The 18,346-nt window shown below is 41.5% G+C and overlaps 1 protein-coding gene and 1 long non-coding RNA gene across 2 annotated transcripts in view; one reads left to right on the top strand and one right to left on the bottom strand.

Annotated features, from left to right (window-relative positions):
• LOC141946071 (VPS10 domain-containing receptor SorCS1-like) overlaps nucleotides 1–12,865 on the top strand; it is a 296,692-nt gene extending 283,827 nt beyond the window's left edge. The window contains exons 24-28 of the mRNA XM_074875239.1: nucleotides 3,747–3,846; nucleotides 9,291–9,396; nucleotides 9,571–9,731; nucleotides 11,069–11,187; nucleotides 12,513–12,865. Of these exons, the coding sequence (XP_074731340.1) occupies nucleotides 3,747–3,846; nucleotides 9,291–9,396; nucleotides 9,571–9,731; nucleotides 11,069–11,187; nucleotides 12,513–12,569 (543 nt within the window). The 3' untranslated portion in view covers nucleotides 12,570–12,865. The remainder of the gene's footprint in view (nucleotides 1–3,746; nucleotides 3,847–9,290; nucleotides 9,397–9,570; nucleotides 9,732–11,068; nucleotides 11,188–12,512) is intronic.
• The window catches only part of LOC141946072 (uncharacterized), a 180,195-nt gene that overhangs the window by 26,247 nt on the left and 135,602 nt on the right, over nucleotides 1–18,346 (bottom strand). The window lies entirely within an intron of this gene.

The raw sequence follows: 18,346 nt of genomic DNA, 5'->3' as shown, positions 1-18,346 counted from the left end.
TGTTTCCTTATCTGCTTTTTAAGCAAAAGTGCATCCACGGTACCACTTGAAAACCAGAAATAAAGGGAGGCACAAGACCCAAAATATTTTCCATTGAAACCTTTTCATTACCTCAGTGACTGAGATCAGCCTTTGTGTGGAGATTTACTTCAAAGACATTTTACTAATGTTGTAAACAAATTATATGAGTCAGAACCACTCCTGGGTTAAAGTCTGATAACCTGTGATCCACTGAGCTGGAAATGGACTTGATGGAATAAGGCAGAAAAGCCACTTTTCCAATCTCAAAGTAAGTGTCCTGAGTGATCTGTGGTTCACAGATCCCCTTGGGACCATGTGAGGACCAGAAACATTGTCAGGTCCAACTTTGGAGAGCAATGTCCAATCCCAATGTGAATTTGGCCTTTTAGCTGTGTGTAACCTGCTTGTTGACCTCCAATACTGACATTTGTAAACTGTTGTGTATGCTATTTCAGATCATTTTTAGTACAGAAATGCATTTTTCTCCTTCTTTCTATACTGTCTGTATGTCTATTTCAAAGAGAATCTCACTTTCCATGTAAAGAGAAATGAAAATATTGTACTAAGCAAGCAAACATTTTAAAAACATGTCTGAATGCATCTGTTCTTCCCTCAGAAGTCTGTGTCAGGAATCTCCAGAGCTGCCTGAGGAAGGCAGATGTCTGAATCTCTCAAGAACTTTTGGCGCTTTTGAAGGTCTCAGGCTGTTATTCATTTTTTGACTCGTTCAGATTCCGTAAAGACCCTGACAAAAAAGCTGCACCCAAAAAGCTGCTGGGAGAGCATATAATTAATTGAGCCAAGGAAATATGCTGTATAGTTTGAGCAGTGTGAACAGTTGCTACCTGTTTTGACACTGCATATAGTCTTGAAACAGTGATGGCTATTTCAAGCTTCTGCTGAGATACTGATGATTTCAGGCAGAAATCATTTTATTCTGAGTTGCCTTTGTACAGGATGGTGTCAATGAAGTCCTAATTCATGATCAGGTAACAATGCAATACAGTAGTAATAAACTTCATTTGTGACTTTCTTTCTGCCTTTCTTCCTTTTTTGTTACTACTTCACTCTCACAGTCTCTCGTCTTCCTATTATTCCTTTTCATCAGCTTGCCAGACAAGAATATTGGTTAAGCTTTCTCTCACACACTCAACTTGCATGCTGGGAGGCTGCCATAGCATCTCTCAGCTGTAATGGCCCTGCTGGTGCTGTTGTTTTGCCCTTTTCATTCTGCATTGCAGGAGTCTTCAGGCAGGCCAGGTGAGATCTGTGTTCCTTCATTGTCACTGCTGCCCACAAAGTCTCAGGTCCCTTCTCATGCAGACTTTCTTGAGGTTATCCTATTCTTCCATTTCTTGCCCAAATCCTTGATGAAACTATTCTCCAATACTAGATAACAACATTTGCTAGCTGCATTCTCCGTTACCCATCACATTAAACCTCTTTTTGTATATAAGGCATCATGTATGGTTTTTACCTCTACTTTCCTGGCCGTTTTGTGCAGCTATCACAATGTGTTGAAGAGGAATGACACAATGGGGTTGGCTCTTTTCTTCAGTTTACTGCCTCGTGGTTGCTTTTTTTCATAGGTTCAGCTGCCCCAGCAGCATCAGGATCTCAGAGCACAAAGGAAGATAATTCCTGCAGGGGTATGCAGGAGAGTTGTTAGGTCATGTTTGGTACTGGAAATGGCCAGGATGATATTTTCCCCATTATTTCCATGAGCCATTAATGTACCTGGTTTACAGCATATCGATCTGCATCTGTTGCTCCAGTTTTAGAGATGAAACGCTCTTTATAGTCATCAATCTTGGTTATTAATATACTCAAATTCTTAAAGAGGGATATAATTTGCTTCTCAGGCTTTCTTCGTGTACTGCACTTCTTTGTGTTACCATCCCTGCTGCTCTGAGCTCAGCAGATGGCTCTTTGTAAGCAGGGGCTATTTTTTCTTGCTACTGGAAGAAATGTATTTACTGCTTATTCTGGCACCCATTAAAAAATTGTAAACTTTAAAGAGATATATTAAAAAATATAAATAAAATGCCTGTAAGAGTTATTGCCAAATTGATATTGGACCAAAGGCACCTATTCAAGTGATCGGCAGCCAGAAATGAAGTGTATAAGCCAAGAGTATTGAAAGAACCATTAAGAATGTTAAAAAAATAAAAAAGGCAGATAAATCTCATACTGTGATGAATGATAGCCAAGGAACATCTAATCATATCTGGGTAGCATTTACTGAAATAACTCAACCAGACAAAAATGAAGAACATGAAAAAGATGGTGTAAAAATTATTGGAATGTTCTTTTTTCTGACAATTTTTCATTAATCTTCAAGAAGGAATAAGGATTTATTTAAAACAAATTAAATTAAGTGGTGAGCACTAGAATACGGTTCCTCTTGGTATGGCTATAAAAACACAACGTTCTCAGTAACTGCATATTAAGGGTTATGGGGTGGGGGTGTTTTTTTCCAGTTTTCCAACCACCTCTCCTTAATAAACCAACATGCAGAACAGCAGCTATGTTCAACTAGAAAATTGCTCACTGCTGCAAGAAAATGTGAAATACATGGAACATCTAGCAAATGAACATACAAAAGACACACAACAAACTGTCAACACCATGTCTATAGGCTTCCATTCCTTGATTAATCTATGTGAATTTTTTGCTTTTAATGGCAACGTGCCTGGAACTTCTTAGATATAATTAAGAGTGATATGGAGAAAGTGGCTCTGTACATATTGTGATGAACTGACTTAAAAAAAGGAATGTTTACCAACAGATTGGACTAAAGCTTCGCTTCTTCACTGTACAAATGTCGATTTTATTGGATCTTATCTCAGCAAATGCTCATCTTTCCAGTTGTGTCCTTTAAGGAGGAATAGCCTGCTTCATTTCTGCTAGATCTCTGTTGTTGTCATCAGAGTTATGGCAAGATAATCTAGTGATCTAAAAGCTCTGTGGAATGTCTCTCCCATGAATGAGAAAATAAAAGAGCATGTCTCTCTCTGTGTAACCCATAAGAATAGGTGGAACATGCATTTTGTTTAAGCCACACTCTGTAGTCAGTAAATACTTCCAGATTTGAGCTGGTCTGGTATATACTTAAGGATTAAGTATGTACTAAGGATTAGGGAGCAGCTGGCTTGAAACTCAAAGCTGGATCAAATGAAATTTAGTTTTAGGACTTGAAATTTAACTGCAAGCTGGGGTAAAGATTTAAACTATTCATTTTGATTCAGGTATATCACGTGTTATGAACATGCTCTAAGATCATGGAGCTGTCCACTTAATGAGCAAAAAGTTATTTGTTATGAGCAAATGAGTGTTAACAATTGAAATGCTTCTCTTTGCTTGAATAGTAAACAGAGTTCACTGATGTACTGTTGCTGGCTGGTCCTGCAGACACTTACACATGTGGGTGTAATGTTCCTTTGGGGCTCAATTCCTTTTTGCTGCTGGGCCACTCCTACAGAGATGTAACAGGGCACCTTGTTACTATCAGTCATTGCTAACCATACAGATACACTCTGGACATAGTACTGGCAGATGTGTTCAGCTTTCACAAACTCCCTCGATGTAAGGTGATGCGAAATTGTGCTTGGAAAGTCTGACGCTTCTGCAAAATCTTTGCTTTGCATGCAGCTCCATTTCCTACCCACCTATTGACAATCTAAATCAACGATCAAGAGAATTTCTTATTTTCTCCTTTTTTCCAGATTTCAGAAACACTGATCCAGAAACTGAACCAAAACCTGGTCCATTTTGAGTTGAAGCCAGGGGTTCGAATCCTTGTCCATGCTGCCCATTTAACAGCAGGTCAGTATCCTCTTTCTGTATACACCCTTTCTGTTGCTGCATAGCACAGCAAGCAATATATTCCTTGATGGTAGTAGTGTGCTATCAGCTGTATTTTAAACATTTTTTATGTCACAATAACAATTCAGTGTATGGACAGACATTAAAATGCCTGCTCCACCACCCCTTTCTTTTTCATGTCAAAAAGATATAGTGGCTTTTGCACTTACGGCTAAACCTTTTGTTTACTTATGTGCAGGAATTTGCTGTTGTTGGAAATGCAGTATAAGTAGCAGTAGAAATGTGTACTTCTTGGTTGTTTCTGAACTATTCAACAGCTAAGCAGCACCGTGGCATATTCAGTCTGGATCACACAGTGCAAAGGATACCAGCTAGCCTTGGATATATCAGATATTCTTGAGTCAACGAACATTCAAAGCAATTGAGCAAAGTTCAGAAGTTGTTCAGCAGTCTGAAAGACTAGAATCAATTTATATATGCACAAACATAAGATTAGGCAGTTCGGACTTCAACTAATGCTATCTCAAAATGAGTCATCTCCAAAGTCCTGATATTTAATTACATTCATCTCTGTCTATTATGTATGCTAAACCCCCATTTCACAGCACAGGTCCTATTTAACTATTACAAGAGATAGGACAAACAAATCCGTGCTCAGGATTCTTAGGAATTCCTTTTCTCCAGGAGCTGCTGATAACTCTGATCAGTCGGTATCAGCTTCTTTTACTAACTTGCAAACTAAAAGTCTCAGTTCATTTGCGTCAGCACACTGCTCTCCAAAAAGCTTTTTATGGTATGAACAGGTCTGCCCAAACTGGTGTCAGTCCACGTGCTGCCTCGTCCATAAAGGGAAGAAAAAAAAAAGACTCTTAACAAAGGGTGTAATGGGACTGCATTTAAGTCCCTCCAGAAGACAGCCTTGGTATTTGCAATATTTCATTTTTCCTAAGCAGAACTTTCTAATATCTGCCCTGGGAATATTGCTGCATATTTCTTCTTTCCATTAGCTGTGGAACAGATGATCAAATGCTTACTTTTAGACATGTTAGAACCAAAAGAATAAAAAAGCAGAGATGCAGCACAGCTGAGTAATCTCTAAAGAAAAAAAACAAACCACACAACAGCTTGAGAAGTCAGTGTGTTTGATTTTTTTTTCTCCTGTAAACTGTAAAAAAAAGTAATAGACATTGACACAAAAGAATTGCGTGACTTTACATTTAAGATTTAAATTCATATACATTTTAGATTTAAATTCATATACGTTTTACATAACAGTTGTTATCAGAGAAGCAATCCTTGACCTGAATTTTCAACTATGACCAGTGTTACTATATTACTTTCAGAAAATGTTCAGTGCCTATCTCTTAAAAGAAGTGTATCTGAAAGCATCTTAATGTGAGCTTCAAACGTGTAGTTACCGGCAATTGCTCATCATTTTTGAAATTTGTTTCTGGGCATTTACTCTGCCAATGCACATGGCTGTTTTCCATTTTGGTCAATGTTCATTAAAGTCAAGATCAAATCCCAAATGAACATTTAGACATGACTGCTCTGACCCTGAATATCCTGTAGGCCTTTTCTAAACAACTGTAATTAGAAAGAATCACGTTTGATGTTCCTGGGAAAGGCTCATCTTTACCTCTTCCTACTGAAGAGACATTCCTGATTTCATGTAGTGGAAACAGATGACATTTAAAATCACATATCCAGGCCTGCCTTTAATACAAGATGAATTTGGATCCAAGTTTTGTGCTGTATAGGAGCCTCCTGCAGCTTCTTGGAGAGGAATTCTGGGCATCTCTGCATGAGGGAGGGCATAGGGTCCCCAGCTGCACCTTCCATGCTCAGAGCTGGCTAAAAGCTGGGTAGCTCCAGTCCTGAAGCCATAGCTAGTGGAAGTATTGTAGCACTTTTCTGGGCTACTAAACCTTGTCTGCTGCCCTGAAGGAACCAGAAGGCAGGGTCTATCAGTGTGGCATTCTGCCATGCTAAATAACAGTATGGCCTCTGGGCACATGCTGAAGATTGTGAAAGGGGAACAACATTGTCAAAGATGCACACAGGTACAAAGATGGGTTTGTATAAGGTCTGTGTCCTCTGCCTACCCAAGGAATCATAGAAGGCTGCCAGTACAGTCAGAATTTTAAAAATTCCGCTATTACTAAAGACAACAAGCAAGTCAGCAAACAAAATATTAGTGACAGGCAGTGCAGAATACTGAAGATGTCCTTAGAGTGAAGGCAGAAAAGATATTTCAGAGAATAAAAGCAGAGAGCTGGGAAGTGAAGACAGGCAAGAATTAAATCCAAGTTCACTGCTGGCTTACTACATGGTCTTTAAAAAGCTGCTTGCTTTCTCAGTGAAACAGGGATATTTATCTAGTTCCCAGAATAATAAAACAACGTTCTTGTAAACATCTAAGATGCAGAATGCTTTGCAAATGCAGATTTTCTCAGAAATAAGTAATGTCAGGCTGAGCCTGTATTTGAAGAGTATCCTATGAGAAGATCAGTCTTGAATTCCAGCTGTTTGGTTTTTTACCATTCTGGAGCATAAGTCAAAGGGCTTACAGGTATTTGAGCCTTCTTCCTGCTGCAGTCAGTGAGTGTCCAAGTGGTTTTAAGCTCAGTTCCATGCTGGCCTATTTCTTACCGGCTCAGGCTGGGGCAGAGGGTGCTCGGCTTAGACATGCTATGTAAATATACGATCTTTGTGCTCACTGAAAATGCACATTTTTATTTGTATTTACACACACACCAGGAATGAGTATTTTTTTGTCCATAATAGATGCAAACACTCATTTGTCCTGCAAGGTAGGCTTTGGTTGTACTTGTCTTTGAAGCTGCTGGTGAGATGTGAGTGATTGCTGTAACTGGCTTCACAGTTTCCTATAGGAATATTACAGGATTTTGTCTCTTGCAGAAATATGATTCAGTAAGAATGCAAAATGAGCCTGGACTGCCAAACTAGATATTAAAAAGCCCAGAGAGCAGCCACTGTGAGGTCTTTGAGGGAATATGGCTCCTTATCAAGCTGCAGAGGTCATGACTCAGCACCCTGTTTAAATAAAAGGCCCAATTTCATTACATCAAAACTTGGGAATAGTTTAGAATTTTACAAAATGCCAAAAGAGAGATTTACTTCAGTGCTGAAAACTATTGTTTTGGTTGTCAAAGAAGAAGAATTGTCCTTTTCAAATCCAAGTTTTTATGAAAAATTAAATAAAAAAAGCAGGGAAACCTGCAACACAAGCCAGCACCAGAAGCAGTTCCTAGCAAACACAGTCCAGGGGGATGCACACGGCCCAGAGGTGCTGCTCTGGTCTCTGGTATCCCTTCTTTCCCAGCCTTTTCACTATGACTCTGTGTTGGACTCCAGGCAGCTATGAGCTATAGTTGACTGAACCACAAAGCTCAGCGTGTGTTTTTGTAAGTGCACACGTATGTATACATATGCCTACATCTATGTTCCCATGCCTCAGTGCACATGCATGTTCCTGTGTGTGTGCCTGGTCATGCACAGCAGCAATTTCTGCAGCAGAAGAGCTACAGGGAACAAAAGTGCAGGTATCTAAACCAGCTTGGAGTGGATGTTCAAGTAGGACCTGTAGAAATGAGCCCCTGTGTGTGTGTGTGTTGTATGTGAGCATGTGCATTCCCTGGAGCACAGAAGAATGACAGGCGTTGGCCTCGGCACATTTCACACCTCTGTGTTCTTTGTTCAGACCACACTGGAGGATGGATTAATTTATGGCAATTATGGACAACAGATTGCAATCCATTCATCATGTTATTCTTCCTCTCATGAAAGAAAAACCAACCAATGTCCCCAACCCAACAGACAACAACCTCAACTCTAAGGCAGAGTAAAATATACCAGTACACAAAGAAGTTAAACAGCTCTTTATTAGCAGACTCTCAGTGCAGCATTATAACAACAACACTGAGTGATGCTGAGCCTGAACTGGTGGGAGAGCCACTTTGTCATCCCACAGAACTGCAGAGACCCACAAAATACAGCCACAAAGGGGACAGAGTGGAGATGTGTGAGGAATGCGTAGTAACAGATCATTTCACCCCGGTGCCTTACCTTCCTGAAGATAGCCTGCTTGGGCTGGGAAGAATTTTTTTCACTTCTCTTCGTAAATTTTGGCTTTATCAGGCTGGGTGTGACAGCTGAAAACGTGTGTGTATGTGATGTGTGTGCCTGAGTAAGCATTTGCTTGTGCGTGCATGTTTTCTTGTGTCTTCTGGCTTTAGTTTAGGTTGGGTCTATTCAGTGCATGTGAAGGAGGGGCAAGGGAAAAAGGATGTGTATGACAGTGGTTCAAGTTAACTTTCACTGCCTTGCAGAGGAAGGCACTACATGTTCTGTGTGTAATGCCAGATAGAGACAGTCAGTGAGGATGTATCTGCTCTGTGTGTTAGCTCTGTGTAATGGCACAGCTATAGCTGCATGTCTGTCTAGTGTGTTTTATTAGTGTCTGCATGAACAACTAAGACTACTGGACCTATGTGTGTCCCTTTTTGGATGCTAGGTGCCTTTCTGTTTGTGTGTGTGCACACGAGTGATGGAAACTCTATTTGATAGAATTTACTTTGTATTTCTGAGAAAGCCATGCTTCTGGCTGTTTTGTGTGGCCTTACAAGGGACTATGAAAAGGTGGTAAGCAAAACTTTGAGAAGAAGCACAGAGAGACTTTTTGATTGATTAGGGTTGGTATTGATGTGGGTTTTTTTTCTTGAACCTGTGCACTCTCTTGCATGGAAGGTGTGGGAGAGAGAGCAGGGCACCAGGGAAGAGTAGAATATGTTCAGAAGCATAGGAAAGGGATAAAGGAAGAAACTGAAAATGTCAGAGGTGTGAGAAGATAAGGCATGGATGCTGAGGCAGTGTCTGTGAAGGGCACTGCACTTCTGGTCAGGAAGTAACAGGACTGCGCAGAGAACAATACATTTGGTGAGCATCATTGCTACAGTAAAATTGAGGAGCCAGTTGCTCATTGTTCACAATGTATTGTGAGCTACCCAAACTAACTCTAAGCAAAATAGAAAGTCAACATGACAAGTTAGCCCATGGGTAGCTCCGGGATCGTCCAGAAAATGCGAGTTTTGGTATCCAAGTGACTTCATTTGCAACTACCTTAGTAACTGTCTGCAATATGAGACAGTATGTTTCAGGCAGTCCTCTAACAGACCAGAGAAGAGAGGCCTCTAAGGAGAAAGCTATGGGACTTCACATCAGGGGGTAGGTTGAGCACCACTGGTGGTCTGAACTGAGTTTTTTTTCCCAGGTGGATTAAGAAAGGGAGAGAAGCCCTGGAGGCATGTGGACAGATGAGGCCTGCTACACGTGCAGTAAGGGGAGAATGAACTATGTTTCTGGAGGGAGAAACTTCCACTCCAGGCTGGGGGTGGCTCTAACCTTCTCCCCCTCTCTTGCAGCTCCTCTGGTGGACCTCACTCCCAGTCACAGCGGTTCAGCTATGCTGATGCTCCTCTCTGTCGTTTTTGTGGGACTAGCCGTGTTTGTAATCTACAAGTTCAAAAGGTATGACCCTCCCTGAGCCATTTCCTTCTCCCTGTTGCTGCCTTACACTGAGGTGTTTGGGTTTTATTTTGCTGGGTTTTCTTTTTTGCAGTGATTTGTTTCTTGGTTTGTAAAAGCTGATACTACATCATCTTCCAGAGTACCCCACAATGATGGTTTCTGTTAATGTTTTAGGAAGATTCCTGGCCTTAATATATATGCACAGATGCAGAATGAAAAAGATCAAGAGATGGTCAGTCCAGTCAGTCAGAGGGAAAGCATACCTAATGTCCCTCAAAGTGAGCTGATGAGCCCTGAGCAACTAGTAGATGAGAAGTTGGAAGTCCAGCCCATAGGTAAATAACTTGCAGCATCCCGCAGCTGGTCAGACTCTGACATAATTGGCTAACCCTTTTCTCAGCCTCCCCCCTCCCCATATTCCTGCATACTCCTCCTCCCATCCTCTTCTGCTGCAGCATTAGTTTTGCTACAGGAAACCTTGCTAACTCTTTGCTCTCCCTCACTGCCATGTGATGAAAGGGAGGGGAAAAACTTTAGGCTTTTTCTCTCTTCTAGTTGCTCTGTGTAGATCCCCTCCCCTTCTTAAAAATCCCGCCGGCACTTAACTTGCGCTATGAGGCAATTTAATTTATTTTGCTGGGGCTGATATAGTTGCAGGGCTAAACCCCACATCCAGGAGCACTCTCACCTGGAACATGGAGGTGAGCAGGTGATTTGGTAAGTCAGATCTAAAAGCTAAAATATTCATTGATGTTTTGACTGCTGTGGCCTTTGTGCTGTGCCAGACCTTGTTGACAGCACCAATGCTAGCCTGGCTGATTCCCAGGGAAATCAAGCAAAACCTGGGATCTCAGCATTGGACAACTGGGTGGGTTTGCCCTCAGGCTGACTTCTCCTACAGACCTCTGTAGTTGAAAATTTGCAAAGCTGACTTTCATAGGACCTAAAGTGAAAAGACTTTAAGTGGGCATACTGGCATCAGTCACACATTTGCTCATGCTTATATGTTTTCTGTTACCCTGACTACAGTAAAAGTGTTGGGACAGAGCAGGGAGGTTTCAGCCTGGAGACATGTTCTGCTAAAGCCAGCATTGCTTGGGCATTGCTCAGGCATTGCTCAGCTTCACTTGTGAGGTGACAATTCTGCAGGCCCAGACCAGAGGTACAGTACAGGACCCCTGCAAATAAGGGCATGGACCTATTTTAGAGGAATTAAAGTTTATAGCTGTTTTGACTTAGACAGGAGTGAAGCATAGTTGTAACTGAGATCCCTTATTTGCACAATTTCCTCAGCTTAACCAAACCTTAGATCCCACCTGAGGATGTCCCTAAAATGTATGGGAGTTTGCTAAAGCACGCTTGGAGTCATAGCTGCTGCAGAGAGGGAGCAAGGAGAAGGGCAATTAAAGGAGGGAATGTGATGTGCTAAGATTGTGGCCTGTGAAACAACATGGGAGGAAAAAGAAGAAAGTCTCTTGATGAAACTGATGCCTAAGCTGGAAGCCCCACTGCAATCAATACTGATCTCTCCTCACCTGTTCGCTAAGGAGAGCTCTGGTAGCTATTAAAAGCTTTTAAGCAGCTATTCATCAGCAGACCTGGACATCCCTGCTTAGCAGAACACAGGATGGAGTGAGGGGACCAACCTTCCCATGTGGTGTTCCCCATACAGAGCAACCCCAGGCCACAGTCCAGAACCCAAGGAAAGGAAATGCAACCAAGGTAGTCTGGACAGAGGACTTCCAAAAGGCTTGTGGATCACCAAGAGGTTTCAAGCCAAGACCCGGAGCGGTGGGTCCTAAACTTTAACAATTCTTTTTTTTCTTTTTTCTTTTTTTTTTTTTTTCCCCCCCCAGAAGCCTCCAAGACAAAATTGCTGTAAGATGCTAAGGGAGAAACACCCAATTTCAGGTCAGGAACTCTCTTTCTAGAGTTAGATGGGCTTTGAGCTTCCACTTTCTAAAAGAATGTAATGACCGTGGTTCATGCTGTTCCAGGGATAGGGAAACACATGTTTTCACAGGTCACTTTGAAGTGGAAAGAGTCAGTCACCTGATAGCTCTATTCAGTGTACCTTCAAAACTGCTCTTGCTGGTGTTGGTAACTAAACCCTGGGAGCCTCTAGGATAACAGCAGTCAAAAGCTAATTTTGGGGGTAGGTTTTCATTTGGTGCAACTATAGCATTTCTGGCTTTCTACAATAGCCACCATTTTGTGTGATTCTCAGCTGTGCTACTGGACACTGTATTAAACTAGAAATTGGTCTTTTATAACTCTTTGATTTGCACCTGTAACTACACTAGCGAGCACAAAAGGTAAATGTGGGGGATACGTAGACTCAATTCTCTATCAAAATGAATCAGTCCAACAAACTTCCTAAGAGTGTTTTTCTATCCTGTCGGTAAGATGAATGAGGAAACTGAATCAGAGCTCATTGACAAAATGAGAAGGTCTGGACCTAGGTGTGAACAGAATAGAAAGTGCAAAGGCTCTCCACTCTTCTATATAACCACCTCATCTGTTTCTGGAAATCAGCAATTTCTTTTTTAATGAGTTTTCTTTCTTTTGGGAAAACAAAGCAAGACTGTAATTGGGTGTTTCTCTTTTGTATGCTTGTTCAGAAGCCAGGTTTGTTAAACCCCTTTGACTAACAATCAGGGATCCTTCCTTGGAGGAATCTGTATGAATGTCCCTGGATCATTTAATTTTCTTTCCTAACTCTGGAAGCAAAAAAACACAGTTCCAATTTTCTGGATGTGCGTGGTTTAGGCTCCTCTTTTGCAAATGCAAAGCTTAAGGTTATTTATGAAATCTCCAACACCTTATCATTGCAAATGAGTTACACATTTCCTCTGAGGACCTCAATCCCTCCTTCCCTCTACCCCTCTGCTCTGGCCTCTCCCTTTTCTGTTCAACATGGGTGAATCATCTTTATTAGCGAAAGAACAGGACATCACCTTCAGTGTTTTGAATGACAAGAAAACATTTCTGGGAAGAACATGTCAGTCTGGAACAATTGAATCCCAAAGCCCAGCAGGGTGATACCTTCAAACATCTTCCTTGGCTAAATGCACTTGTTATTTACTGACTCTTACATTTTTCTTTCTTTGCCACAGGAAGTATTTCCACAGCTGCTGAGCCCCAGAGCACAAAAGAAATCCCTACCTATGTAAATGGTTGAATTGAGGACACCGATATATCTCTATATCTAAAAAGAGGAGAGCTCACTGCATTTGGACTTTTTAATTCTTCAGATGACAAAGGGTTTTTAGCTTTAAGCCTGTGCATGTGGACATTATACTGAGACCATAGTGGAACTGCATTGTACAGGTGTTCAATTTTAGTGGGGGGTGGGGGGAGAGGAACTGGTACCACTATTCACTTCTACAGCCCTTCCCCTCATTCCTCCACTCTCTTTTTTCTGATCTGTATCTAATTTGTAGAAAATTCATAATGATATAGGCCAAGAATATGCATGGGGGTCTCTTCTTTAGGGAGAGGTGTGGGCTGGGATGTGGGGGGAGAAGGGCTGGGGGAGGTGGGAGGGGGGGGTGTTTAGGGTTCTTGGCTTTAGATTTAATTGCTCTTTTAGCACTTTGGGCTGCGGGAGGGCTAGCCGCCCCAGCAGACTTTCATAGGACACACAAAAAAAAATCACACTGGAGTTTAAAGGCACTGAAAATATTCTTGGTCAATCTGTTTTGTCTTTCTTTGGACTCTGCCCTTCATTGCTCTTTCTGCAGCTGCTGCCTGTGCCTCATGGCTGTGAGGAGACTGAGTGCAAGTGTGGGTGATCCCAACTGCAAGGCCAAGCTCTTTCTTAAACAGCTTTTTTAGCCAGCTCACACCAAGGCATCCCACTGATAGCACCATTGAAAGATAACTTTTTGCCTCCTAACCTTGAGTGGAACAGAACTAGCATGCGTTACAGGCAGGAAGGTCTGTCTATACTGCTGTTGCAGGAGGTTATTGCCAGCATGAACTCACACTGTACTTTGTACCAGCCTTACACCTTCATTTTTGGCTAAGAGAAAGCCCTAGTAACACCCTCAGCTGTATTTAGTGCTGATGTTTGGATTTGTCTGGGGAAGTTCCAGGAGATCTCTGCCTTTTGGGAGTCACCCCAAGGCCTGTCAATTTTTTGAAAGACACCTTGTCCATAGAACAGGGAGCAGGGAAAGGTCTATGCACAGTTTCCTATGGCCTTCTTGGCAACCCCCCTTGGTTGCAGATCTGCAAGCTCCTGCCATTCTGGACAGAGGAGGGAGAATAAAGGAGGATTTGGCCTGAGATTGTTGCCATGCACTTTGAGCCCAGCACCAGAGGACCACTCCTGTACAAGATTCGATTTCTTACCAATAACTTAAGCTTGTATCTTACACTGCAACTAGAAATGAGGCTGCAGGACATGTTCATATAGACTATGTAAGGGAACAGCAGGAAAGCAGGCTTAGCATGCTTCAAACAAGTCCTCTCAAGGCACTGGATATCTGGCTGAAGCCTAACCTGTGCCATTACCACTGTTGATTTCCAACCCAGCTCAGGTAAACGAGGATTTTGGTTTGAAGTGCAAAGAGAGACAGTAACCAACGTATGCTTACTTAACTGTGTTGGGTGAAGGCAAATAGAGGTCAGTTCATAATCAGTGTAGCACACTTAGGAGGCACCTTGATTCCTGACATGAGTGGATTTTGTTCAATAGACACAGCAACCTGAGTCAAAAACAGGAGAAAGCAGCATTGTTGGCATTGCCTGGAGTCCCATGGCAGGGGCTGGGTGGTGGTGGTGGGTTTGAATTTCTCTGTCACAAATTGGGCACAAGCCCAAATCAACCTACTTGCTGGCAAAGAAGAAAAATGACACCAAGTGTAAGAACTTTAGACCCTTAGTAGTTAAAAAATAATCACAGTACAGAGTCCTCTGCCTCTTTCTGTAGTTTCTCTGAAGACAGGTAGAAACACAGCAGTTTGTATGGCTTTGCAACTACAGCTTTAAGAAAGACGGGAAAGTTTTGGCAGCAACTGTATAATACTCCCCACTAAAGTCCGACATTAGCCAACTTATTTTTATAGTAAGCTGATCAAAAAGTTTTCCTATAGTGTTGGAACAATTTCTAATTTTAAAATTACTTCTTTTGATGTACTTTTTCATCTTCTTTTTCCCTTTCGTTAAATACAATGTAGTGTAATGTATAATTGCTATTGTTTATTGCTTTTACAGTCATATTTATTAAACAGATTATGTCTCTAAATGAAGGCCTGTGTTTTTGTTGCTCATTTTAGCTCTCTGTCCTTTACTGGGATCGCTAACAACATTAAAACAGTAGAAAGTTGAAAACTTCAAAAAGAAAGGGGTATCAGTAGAAGTGGGAGAGGGTAGTGATAATGTGCTGCTGAAAATATAGTTCCTAGAAGCAAGATGCCAATATGAAGGTAACTTTCTCAGTCCTCAGTCAAAGTGCTTTATAAAGTGAAGCTTGGTACTGTCATCTCCATTTTATAGATGGGGAATCTGAGGGATGCAGAGGTACAATGCTGTTTTTCTGTTTTCCAAACAGGCAATGGTAGAGTTCTAAGCAGCTCCTGGAACTCCAGCTCCATTCCCTGCCTGTGGTTAACCTTCCCCATAGGCACTCTCTGTTAAAGGTTCCTTTAAAATATCTTTTTTTGACTACCCTTTTGCCAACACTGATGAAGCAAAGTTTAAATTATTCTCATTACTGATTAATCAGGTTTTACATGTGAAGAAAATGAAACATTGGGAGTTTCTGTCACCTTGCCAGATGACAGTGGATTCATGTTGCTGAGGAAAAGAAAGAAAACATAGATTCTCTGCTTTTCAAGTCAGGAAGCAACCACCAGATCATTCTACTTCTTGTAACTGGCTCATGGATCTGTTCTCTAGCCTTTTTTGTACCACTGGTATAATAATTTATATACGCACATAAATAGTCAAAGATCTGGGGCTCAGGCACCGTCAACAACTGTGTTATCACATGTCAGATCCCGGAATGATGTGTTTGCTTATTGGAGGAGTACACAGTTTTCACATCCTGGACAAATTCCAGAATAATTACAATTACCAGACTAAAATGTTAAAGCAGACACTGCAGCCTTTCTTCACCTTTCATTCAGGCTGGATTAACGGCTGGCACAGCCATGGCCATAGTGCAGGTGACGCAGAGATGTGTGCATAGATGTAATCTGCATTTATAGTTTAAGTGCCCACCTGAATTAGCAGGCATCTGTTCTGGCCATAAACAGTAAGTCTGGTTTTGGCAAGCTTTTTCAGATCATTCTCTTCAGGTGGTTGTGTGAGACAGAGACTGGTTGTTATGTGTAGTTGTTGTTTTCTGGTTTATATAACAACACAGCGATTCACTGCTAATGGCTGAACACTGAGATAATAAACAAATAATATACCAAATACTTATAAAATCCAATATGCATTTTCTCTGAGGATATTATCGTATCTTGAGAGAATAAAAAACATTCATTATCCTTTGTCAGAAAGAGTGGGGAGTTAAAATATGCTTAAAAACTCAAAGTATTTTCCTAATTTGATGTTGATTGTCTACCATCATCTTAACTGACATAAAACAGACATACAGATGGGACAAACATATTGGCTTCAGAGACATGTATACTTCTCCACCTAGCAGGACATTTGGGCCAAGATGCTGGATTGCCTTTTCTGGAAATCAGTAGGTGTTAGTGTTTAAATACTTTCAAGGATCTGGGCCTCAAACAATTGGTTGCTATTAATATGTGGCTATGTTTAATTGCTTAAACTTTTGCTGGAAAGCCAGACTCTTAAAGCACTTGCTGAAATGCTTATGCAAATGAAGCAGGAATTTCCCATGACCCTAAATGAACCCTGTCTTGGTTCTGTCAACTTCTGCTGAAAATTCCTGACAATTGCATTTAGTCTGGTACCTAGAGCTGATAACAAGGGGTTAGTATTTTATCTGCCTGCTGTCATCTCTCATTGAATGCATGGAAAGTTTCCTTGCCATATTATATCTCTAGGTACATTCAGTATTTTAAGCATTACCCCTGATTGCAGAGCTACCATGTTCATGACATTAAAAAAAGAAAACTTTGTTTCCCTCAGTTAATGAGATGCTGTCCTTGCATTGCTCCATGAAACAGAATAATAAAGCATGTGAATAAATAATGCTTGAGCTAAAACAGATCCTTTTAGTTTAGAGTGTTAGTATGATCCTGGCCATAATACCCAGAAGAAAAGACTGAAGTCAAATTGTTTTCTAATTGATAAGATCAAAGTATTATCATGTACCAAGTCATCAGCCTAAGATATATGTTTCATCTGCAGTTTTAACTTTAGCTTTTTCTTTTCCCTTATCTCCTACTGGGGAATATGGCTATCTGCTACTCTTCACTGTGCTAAAAGTGGGACATAGAGGAAATCTGTGTTACGTATTTCTCAATGTGAGAATTTCAAAATGTCTTCCTTGTTTGCATTGTGGTACAGCCACCCCAGTGCTAGGTGCTGTATGCACATCAGCAGTAGAGGTGACATTATAACTGTATAAAATGAACAAAATAAGGGAACAAGTTTTCTCACCACCTCTGTATGGCAGATTGAGTCTCACATACTAATCTTGGGTCATTTTGACAAGTGAAACTTAAACATACCTTTTCTGAATGAAAAAAGCTCAGCACTGTGTATGAGAGCTCTGAATGAGACGGACAGCCCACATCTAAACAGCCCAACTCAATACAGGATTAATGACTTGAGTCCTAGGAGGTACAGAGACGCATGGGAAACCAGCCAGCCTTCCATGTAGCAACATGATGTCCTGTCGGTGCTTTCTGCTGGGGTAAGTTAGAAAAATTTGGAGTTTAAGCTAATTTAAGTTGTTTTCTCCATGAATTTTATGAGCTTTTGTTAGCAGAGAGAAGCGTGACTAAAATACATCCAGTCAAATATCTAACCTTGACTCTAAGTGTTTAGAGAGTAGGACCATGCCTAGGTTTGTATAATGACCTCCCTCCAAGCTGTAATAGCCCAGCCATGTGTAAGCAGAATAGGAGCCAGACAACTGTTGGATTTCCTCAACTTCTCTGAGGCTGCAACACATCCAGCCATTGTGGACACAAGTATCATTAACAGTAGCCAGGATATTGCAATTGTTGTGCTTCACATTCAAATTAATTGTATAGAAGGATCCCAACCAGAATCATTAGTCTGACATGCGAGGTGCTGTATCCACCAAACTGCAGAGAAAATAAGCTACAATCCCAAAGTTTGTAGTTTTCATCATGTTTTATGGAGAAGCCCTGAGAGACAAAGGTGCAAGAGAAGGAATATAGCAAAGCTGTAGAGAGGAGAGTCATGACTGCCTACCTTTTTCTTAGATGCAAGAAAAAACCCTCCCTTTTGGTAACAAATTCCTCCTCCAGCCTTCCCTAGACAGCATTGGATATGATGGTGTTTCTGGGACTGCAGCTACCCTGGAAAATAATTGCTCCCCAGCCCAAAAGCGTAGGCCACTCATCCCATGGACCATGTCATTTCTTATCGTGCCCCCAGAGGCAGCTGGAGGATAGAGCTCTGAAGCGCTCATTGGACTGACAGCTGCCTCCGCTCTTGCTGAAAAAAGATGAATAATGCATGCAGCATTATTTAAATGTAGTGTTACAAAGTGCTTTAAGGAAGAAACCCTTTGATTATTAACCCTGCCTACATGGGAGGAACATCCTTATTCTGTCACTACACAGAAAGCCTGAACTGAGGGGCTGAACCCTCGTCTCCACACCAGAAGGGGCTGGGATGCAGCATGTCTTGTCTCTGTGTGCAGTGCACTCCAGACTGAGGGTCCTGCCTGGGCCTGAGACAGTCTCAGTGCAGAGTCCTGCTCTTGGCATTTTGGCTGAAGCTGGAAACCTTCCTTAACCTCTGTAGCACATACAGATACTACATGGAC

Source organism: Strix uralensis, chromosome 7 (assembly GCF_047716275.1).
Source record: "Strix uralensis isolate ZFMK-TIS-50842 chromosome 7, bStrUra1, whole genome shotgun sequence".
Classification (NCBI taxonomy): Eukaryota; Metazoa; Chordata; class Aves; order Strigiformes; family Strigidae; genus Strix; species Strix uralensis.
The sequence above is the reverse complement of the archived record's forward strand: the minus strand, read 5'-3'. Positions and strand labels throughout refer to the sequence as shown.